This window comes from Calidris pugnax, unplaced genomic scaffold (genome assembly GCF_001431845.1).
Source record: "Calidris pugnax isolate Ruff unplaced genomic scaffold, ASM143184v1 scaffold4, whole genome shotgun sequence".
Lineage (NCBI taxonomy): Eukaryota > Metazoa > Chordata > Aves > Charadriiformes > Scolopacidae > Calidris > Calidris pugnax.
In genome coordinates this window covers 5645730-5655056 of record NW_015090781.1, presented here as the reverse complement: position 1 = coordinate 5655056, position 9327 = coordinate 5645730, and the positions used below count along the sequence as shown (strand labels likewise).

The 9327-nt window shown below is 40.6% G+C and overlaps 1 protein-coding gene across 4 annotated transcripts in view; it reads left to right on the top strand.

Moving 5' to 3' along the window:
* Positions 1-9327, top strand: part of LOC106898323 (VPS10 domain-containing receptor SorCS1-like) — a 296409-nt gene that overhangs the window by 246865 nt on the left and 40217 nt on the right. For all 4 annotated transcript variants that reach the window (XM_014959531.1, XM_014959524.1, XM_014959514.1 and 1 more), the window contains exon 17: positions 8811-8924. In XM_014959531.1, the coding sequence (XP_014815017.1) occupies positions 8811-8924 (114 nt within the window). The remainder of the gene's footprint in view (positions 1-8810; positions 8925-9327) is intronic.

The following is a 9327-nucleotide window of genomic DNA, read 5'->3' as shown; positions in this document are numbered from 1 at the left end:
AAGGAAGAAAATAACTGCACAATTTAAATCACCATTATTCTTGCTTTTTCATGTTTTCTGAAAAGGAGGGAATTGAAAAAAAAAAAAAAAAAAAAGGAAAGGTGGAATAGATATCTGTAATTTGCTAAAATGCTAAAACTCCCACAGAATTGATGCTGAACAGACCATTTTCGGGTCACATCTGAGCTCTGTGCAGCATTAAGATAAAAGGTCCATTTAGCACATCTAACTTCAGCAATGATCAGGGTAGCTGTGGAAGTAGTGTGTAAGACATATACAGCATGCGTAAAAAATAAAATAAATTCTTCATACACACACATATATATGTAAAAATAAACATATACATATGTAAAGTAGGCCGTCAGCTTCTGGAAATCAAGTATCTAGGGAATTCCTGGATCATTTATTATATCTAGACCTTCATTTTTTATAGTATCCAACAGACTTTGGGTTAATCTTCTGAAGCCTTTTCTCCTCTGCTTTATGCTACGGGAAATAGAGTCCACTGGTGAGTTATGAATGGCGTGATAAAATGTTCAGCTTCTAGTTTCACTTCAAGATTCCTGCTGACTCACAGCAATTTGCACAAAAAAGGCAGGGAACCGCATTATTGAAATCTCTCTATCACCTGTTTACTCCAAGACTCGGATGGTCCTCAGTATCTCAGGAGATACAGTGGATCTCTGGCAGTGCTGATAAACCCATTTTGTGCTGCACCCAGCTAGATCTAAGCCACATTTCTGATTAAACCCAGGATCTATAACATGCACCCTGAAGAGGTTCATTTCATAAATGTTTTGTTTCTTGCTGTATGAGTTCACTCCAGGACCATGGAAATTTACAGCATTTCCCTTCTCATTCTCCCATAACTGTAGTTATGTTGATTTTTCTATATAAAAGCACAGAATCACAGGAGACTTCCATGTGTCCAAAAAAAGTAAATTCTCTTGCACCAAACCATAAAAAGGATGAGCATACTTGAGCACTGATTCTCTGAATATGGCTTCCTGATGATTTCCCCATCTTCCAGTAAGTTCTTTTGTAGGGAGAAGGTAGTTCAGTTCTGTGTGTAGTTCATCATTTAGGTGCCCAAAGGTCCTGGATTTCAACCATTTCACATATCTCTACTGATGTAAAAAAGATAGCAGCCAACCAGAATAAAAACATGAATAGAAAGAAATTCCCTGAAGATTTTGACCCTCGTGTACAGCACGCAGTACAAAGCTGTGCCAGCGCATGCCCAGGCTCGAGGAAATAACTGATGGGGTTGACTCCCAGTCAATCTGTTAGTGGTTAAACCCCTTACACTCCTAAGGGACACGCACTCATGAAACACTTCTGATAAAAATATGCTTTCCTTCCAGAACTTCTCTTTGTCTGAGAATGTATGTTTTTATTTCATTAAAATTGATTGTGTGGTTTGCTACTACAAAACTTTGTTGCTAGGTACAGAACAGAAGTGCCACCCTGACATTTGCTGGGGGAAATGTGCTTTTCTTTCTTTTATGTTCACTTTGAGGAAACTTTCTCCAAAAGTTTCTCTGCTGGGCTGTGAGAGAATGTCTTAAGAGAAAGCTTGGATGGTTGGGGATGTACGACAGGCTTTCACAGTTCACACGCACCCACAAGACCCCTCAAATCTGTTCGAAGAGGCAGAAATAGGACTTTGTGAAAGTCATCTTGTTAAAAGTAGCCTGGGAAAAATATTCTCAAAAAACCTGCAGGTCTCTGTGCTGAGCTGACTGATAGAAAGCCTTCCTGACCTAGGAGGGCCTTCCTCCTTCTGATGGTTTTGGTTTACAGCAGACTGTTGTGATCCCCTCCAATTCACTCTCAGCTCTTGTTATTCCTTCAGTCCTCAGATCTTTATCCATTTCAGCTTCCTTCCCCACCCCCTCTGAGGGGAAAAAGACCGAAACATTGCTTTAAGCATCGAGTTCAGAAATATTTACCAGCAATATTCATCACTTATTTATCTACTTAATACACTCAGGAGCGTAGTTTTACGTAGATTTGCCAGACAAGGCACAGGGAACGGGAGACAGAGGTTTATCAAGGAAGGAAAAAAGAGATGACGAGAGAAAAAGCAATTCTGCTGGCTCTACTGAAGTTGTCAGCCTGGTTTTATTTTGCTAAGAAAGGCAAAGCTGCGGCTGCACTGTAGCATTCAGGGCCTGCCTGGCTGAATTCTGCCCTGCCCGAGCACCCTGCAGAAGTTGGTCCAAAGAGACACTGAGAGGAAAATCAGTGAATGAATTCTTGCTCTGGAAGGATGTCCTCCCTGGGCTGCTTCCTGCAAAAAGCAGCAGTGCTTTCATCATCCCTATTCATGACATTTCAGCAGTGCTCTATTTCTCTTTTCACTGGGCAGGACTCTTAATTGAGGGAGATTGAAGGGGACGTGTATCCCCCAGGCAGGGAGAAGCCCCTTAGCTGACTGCATTTGATTTTGCAATCTTGAAATAAACTGGATGGCTTTTTATATTAACGTCAATGGTTACAGGACCCAGACTTGTATACAGAATTAAAGAAGACAACCATCCCTGCCCCAGTCAGAGTAGGATTTTCTTTGCTGTTTAAACACAGAATTTGTACGGAGAAAATTTTATTATCTAAGCTTGTCAGAGCTTGGAGTAAAAAAATGTATCTGTGTGGTCAGGTAAAGTAGGAAAAAAAAAAAGGTGTGTTATTGCTGTTAATCCTGCGAGTGCTGTTTTATCAGTTTGGGGAAAAAATGCCAATTATAAGAGGCATAAAGATTTTATGAAATTTCTTTCTCTTGGTAATCATAGAACTTAAGGTTCATTTCCAATCTGTATTCAGCCCATGGTAGTGCTTTCTGAGAGAAAAGGGCACATTTGTTTAGTCCATTACGCAGCAGCAAAGCTGAGCGACATTAGAAATGACTGTAGTTTCTCAGGCCTTGGGAACCTGAGCTTTTCTGACAGTAGACATCTTTTATCAGGGACTGGAACCCAAACTAGCTGGGGAGAGGGCTGCAGCAGCAATATTTGTGCTCCATGCAAGGGCTGAGGCTCACAGCCAGAGGGCAATAGCACCTCAGGAATAGGGGGAGTGGGACCGTGCAGAAGCCCTCGGCAAATCTGTCCTAGCAACAGCCTAGAAACGAGATTGTCCTTCTTCATTTAATTGATTTGGGTAAATGGATGACACCGTTACTCGTGTGTTATTAAAGCATTAATTTCGCCGCTTTCCTTACATTGTGTTCCTTCCTGCCGTTTGAGCGTTATTGCAGCAATATCTCTTCGCTAGAAACACCTCCTAGACACAGATGGAAATCTTTGGTGGGGTTCATCCTTCAGCTACCTGTCTCCCAGATCCTTTAATGGAAACTTTGAGTTAAGTGTCTCCCTGTCAGTCCTCCCTCTGAACCCACTGTCATTAATACTGAGGTCTTCTTCTATCACTGTTCCCATATCTCACACCTTCGTGGGAAGTATGAGCCTGTTGATACTGGTGCCAGTGACTTTGGATTGCCAGGGAGGCACAAAGGAGCCGCAGTGCAATTGAGAATCAGGTCTATTTCTTTCACTGATGATATCAGCAAAGGCCTGGCGAGCTCTTCTTTTTATTGTCTGGCACTTAAATTACAGAGCTGCCTGCTGGGTTTAGTTCTTACGCTAAAACATCAGAGTCAAGCATCATGAGAAACTGTCCTGACAAACCACGGGGAGGCAGAAGGCAGATACTGAGTGTGATTAGACCCCGTTGGCTCCACGTGTTCCCGCTCATCAGTTGAGATGCTCATGCAAGTGCCAGTTCTGAAACACACATACATTTGCACCCTTGGGTTAACAAACTCTGCTTTATCGTTGCGGTAGGCTCGGTTGGCTAACGAAGAGTCATTTTGAATGAGTTTTTAGGTCATTTTGAATGAGTTTTACTTCATTTTGAATTCTTGTGGAAAATGTAGATTCGCTACGCAAAGTCTACAGTATATGTCTGCATCTGTAGGGATATTTACAAGGCATGGATTTACTGGAAGAATCTGGGGATTTTAAGTTCCCTGTTAACATAAGCTGGTATAGCTTGATTCCACAACTGTGATGCAGTTATAATAATATGTCTTCATGGATCCATCATTCAACTGCGGCTGAATCCATCCTTCTCTGAGAGAAATCCCATGTCAGATCCTGCAGAACCAGGAAGCAAGCACAGCTTCCCTTTAACACAAATCTACACTTGCATCGTACTTCAATATTAGGCAATGGTATTAAATGAATGAAAAGATGGCAAGACTTTTCCATGGTTGTGGCCCCAGTTATTTTTTTCCCCAAGGGCTTTGGAAACTGCAGAACAAAGGTGCCTATAATCACAGCAAAACCTTGATTCCACCCCTTTTAATGTCTGGAAAGCTTGCAAAGCCCAGCATAAGAAACCACAAGTAGCATTTTCAGTTTCTGGAACAGTTGATCTTACGGTGAAGCTGTTAGTGCTGTGGAAGCCCTGTGATTACATGTTAAGTTATCTCTTGATTTTTAGAAGGTATGAGCATGGCAGTCGCTCATCTGACTTAACTAGCTATTTCTGTATCTTAAAAAAGTGGGATTTTAATAATTTCATGTGGATTTAGTTGTTTCATGATGTGTTTGTCAGGTCTGTATTCAAACTACAAACTTCCTGAAGGGATTTATTTTCCTTTGATTATTACCTGTGCTGCAAATAGTCTTAGATAAGGGAATTTACCATGGGCTTTGAACAGGGATACAGAACTTCTGCAATGAATTTGTATCTGTCTCTAATTGCAGAGAAGAACTTTCAATCTTAGTTGACTAATACAAGTAGGATTCCAGTTTAAACCAGTAAAGGTGGCTAGGGTAAAACCATTGTCGGCGAGAGCCAGATGCTTTATCCTGATAAAACAATCCCTGCTGGTAAACGCTCCATTCTTTTTTGATAGGTACATTATCTATTTCACCTGAGTTCTTTTTCAGGCAGGCACAAAAAATCATCAATATATGCAAATTCCAATTCCCAGTTACCAGGCAATGGCTCAGCTAGCTGATTGCAGTCTAAAGCTGATGCCTTCCCCGTCTCCAGATTTTGCTGTACTGGCTCGTACTATGGCAATCCAATTGATGCTAATGCTTGTTGATTGCTACAAAGCCTGTTGTGCCAAATTGTAGGCAGCAATTTGTTGTCAGCATGAGTGTTCTGCGTGCACCAGCCTGTAGCCAAGGAATTCATTAGATTCCAAGACTGCGGAGGTGAACGGGCGGCTGGTGCATCTGTAGAGAGATATGGAACAGCAATTCATGTCATTTACTGGGATGATATTTCTGTAGGGCCTTAATGAGCCAGACGATTTTCAAGCTTGAAAACAACACTGTGAAACTTCCGTGCTTAGAACTAGTTCTGCTGTGGAAAATCCTATGATTTTATTCTCCTGACTTTGAGAAATATGATCCAAGTATAGTCAAACCTCGTGAAGTCAAGCTTAGCTTGTCCAGATGTGCAGGTACTAATAGGAACCAAAATTATAGCATAAGTCTAGATGTGTTTATAGTAAGAAATCCCAGGCTGATACTGCAGTATCAAATTGTACTATGGGTACTGATCCCCTCAAAGGCAGATTTCACTGTATTATTTTGATATTTTTTTTCACCTGATTACAGAACTGTGTGTACAGAGTTACAGCTTTATAATTAGTGACACATAATAACTTAGGAATACAGTGCTGCAGAGTGTTGACAAATGAATTACAAAAATACACAAGTCCCACTTGTATGTAAATATTTGTTTTCTCTAAGCAAATCAGAATGGTGTTATTCTTCATTATGAAGTGTATTCCGCAGCTATAGTGTTCTTATTCCAACAAAGATGATTAGAGAAGCCCATGGCAGTGGGAGAATAGTCTGGCTGGTGCTTCCAAAGCAATTAAGCAACATTCAGTCACGAGCATCTGAGTAAATAGACTGATGAAAATTCAATCAAAAAACTGAGGAAAAGATCATCTAGGCCATCTACTTCATTGCTGTTTCCTAGAGTATGTTTCGATTACTTCTTGTAGCTATCCCAAGCACCATAGTGGACAAAATGTTCCTTTGGAACAGTTGTGGACTCCAATAGATGTTTAGAAGTTTTCCCAAGTGATGCACAGCTTTAATTTTCTTTTGCTTAATGTCATCTTTTTAATTTCTCCTTTTTTTATATTACCTCAAACATTTTTTTCTTGATTCAGAAGGAAGTAGTGGAGGGAGAAGCAAAAAGGTGTGACAGAATTCTTCTCAGTGTCCTGCTTTTGGTAACAAGTATAAGAAATATAACAAAAATAAATTGCAAAATATTCTCTCCTTTTTTTTTTTTTTTTCTTTGTCTAGTATCTTAGATCAGTGCCAGCCTTCTTAAAATTGTTTAGTAGTGTGTTCTGGTGTTACCTGGGAAAGAGATAATTTTCTTTCTAGTGATTGCTGTGAAAGGAATGTTGACAATGCATATTGGTTTCATTGTTGCTAAGCAATGTTTATATTTTTCAACAACTCTTCAGCTTCTAATAGAAGCTAAGAAGGAACATAGACAGAACAATGGAATGGCCAGTGGAATGTTCCACACCATAGATGACATGCTCAGGGGTTTGGCTGGGGTTGGGGATGGGGAAATCTGTGATCATGGCTCAGGAAGGTACCATTTCACCAGGTGGTGAGAGTGATTTGTGTCATTATTATTATTTATTTTTATTTTTCTGTTATTGTTCTATTAAACTGTCTTTATCTCAACCCACAAGTTTTTTTTATTTATTTCCCTTTCCCCTCCTTTTCTTCCTCTTTTCCCTGCCCTTCTGAGGGAAGGAGGAGATCTGTGGGGAGAGGCTGTGTGGTCATAGCTTCCAGCTGGGGTTAAACCACGACATAGCAATTCATTGAACTTTTGTTCATGCTTCGGTCCAGATAGAAAGAGACATTTGAAAAAAAAGTATTCGTAACTTTGCACATTCTTCTTCTTGATATTATTCCACAAATATAATTGATCGCACGGCTGCCTATTAGGAGATGCTGAATCCAGTAGCCTGATAGAAGGGAGGTTCCTGCAGCTCCGTGTCCCCAGGCAGCAGCAAGGTTGAGCATTTGTTCTGATAGAACAAATAGCTGATAGATAGCATTTGTTCTGATAGCATTTGTTCTGATTGCTATCTGATTATGTATATGCATATGTAGATAGCTGGTGACACGGGCTGGCACAAACAGAAAACACAGCACTCACACAAACAGCAGTTGCCTCATCCTGTGCCCTGCTCTGGTTGATGAACACGAAATCCCATTTGTGGAAAGTATGTGCACTGTAAACACACATACAGTATTGACCCCAGCAGTACCTCGTCTTAGACACCCAGGTTTGTTCAGTAGCTGGCCCCTTGGCTACCAAGTTGCAGACAACTAGACATACCCAATTGCCTCATGCGTAGACAAACACACATCTAACACTTGAGCACTTTCAGACCTATATGGTTTTACACCAGATGCTCTTCCCTGGCATGCAATAATGAGCTCCACATACCCACGTGCAGTAACCCTGCTCAGTGATCCACAAAGTGATCTGGGAAGAGCCTCTCCCATTGACAATCTGGTAGGTGTCACCCCAGCCACAGATTAATGCTTCTCCTGTGACAGCCCTGGGAGGAGCTGGGGGCAAGGGCTCCACTGGCTCTGACCAGGTTATTGAGGTTCCTCTGCCTCCTGTTTCTCCTCTCTGCTTCATTACATATACAGTGATCAGCCTTTAATCACATAATCTAATGCTACCCTAATCCTCTTCCTAGAATATCAGACTACTTGATACCAAAACATTAAAGATAATAAGCAGAAAAAGTGCTTTGCAAACAAGTGCCATTTTAAGATCAAAGAGCACGTTGCAACTGGAATATTGGAATGGAGTTTGTGGACTCTGTATAGCAGTTCTCAGAAATGGCATCCTATAAACTTCTTCATTATGGGCTATGGAGAAAGCTTAGTAAAAGGAATAAGAATGATTTTCCAACCAAACAGTCCTTATTGCTCAACGACTGGAGAGTAAACCCAAATGTGAACAGAACACTGATTAAAGGGGGTTTTTGTTTGTTTATTTGTTCCACAGTAACAATTTTTATAGAGTGTTTACTTGGAATCAAAACCAATTTGAAACTGTTTTTTATTTTCAGTGGAACCAAAGCAAATATCGTCATAGCTAATCCTAAATTGGGACAAAAGATTACAGTTTGACTCATTGTTTCTAACACGTGATTTTTAGTAGCATTTCCTCTTCCAAACCAAAATAGAATTGAAGATTGCATCCCTCTTTTCCATTACCAAATATGCTGTAAATGTCTTCAGTTAAGAGCTCTCTCAGGTCTGTAAATTTTTCTCTACAACTCATGTGATATAGTTTCCAAATACAATTAACTATTTAGCACTTCACTTTTCTAAGATATGACTGAGACAGCAGTGGTTGAACTTATCTTAGATCTCTGGCTTTTGATATATTTAAGTCTACAGTTGAACATGGGAATTACTGTCAGGGTGCGGAGGGAGAACAGATAAAGCAGTATCTTATGAACTACTTGGTCTGGTTCTGCTCATTTATACTGGGACACATGTAAGGTAAATGTAAGCCTCCCCCCCCCAGAAAAAAGGGTGGGGTGGGGATATCCATCCCAAAGTGGGATGGATAAAGAATCTGTTGTTATATCAATAAAAAATCAGAAATCCTAGTAAACAGATTGAGGAAAATCAAAACTTGTATCAATAGTTGAGAGCGCAAGCCTCTATTTGTTGTTTTGGTTTTTTATATGACTGTTTCTTTTAATGCTAAAACAGTGATTATGGATACGAACGGCACAGCAATGGGCAGTGTTTACCAGCATTTTGGTATAACCCATCTTCCTTGTCGAAAGACTGTAGCCTTGGACAGAGTTATCTCAACAGCACTGGGTAAGTTGCACACCAGACTTTATTTAGCTAGAGCACCCATATGGACTTTAACCCAATGACAGCTACAGAATGCATTTACTATGGGTGTTTCAAAGCTGGCTGAAGCCTTTGGGACCTCTTCTTCACTGAGTTTGTTAATGTGCACAGTCTAGCCCTCCAGATCTCCATCATGTATGGTCCAGACCTTTCCCTGAAAAATGGTGCCTTAAAGAAACGTGGGGGGGAGACTGTAAGGCAATGGCCAAATCATTGAAGTCTCTGAAAAGACTTCTCTTAAAATCACCTGGGATCAGGTGAGGCAGAAACAGTGGAAAACGGATGAGAGGAAAGAGTTAAAAAGGATGTAAATGTGAACTTGCGCCTGGATGCTGGTCATTGGAAGCCAATGAAGCCAAACCTCTTG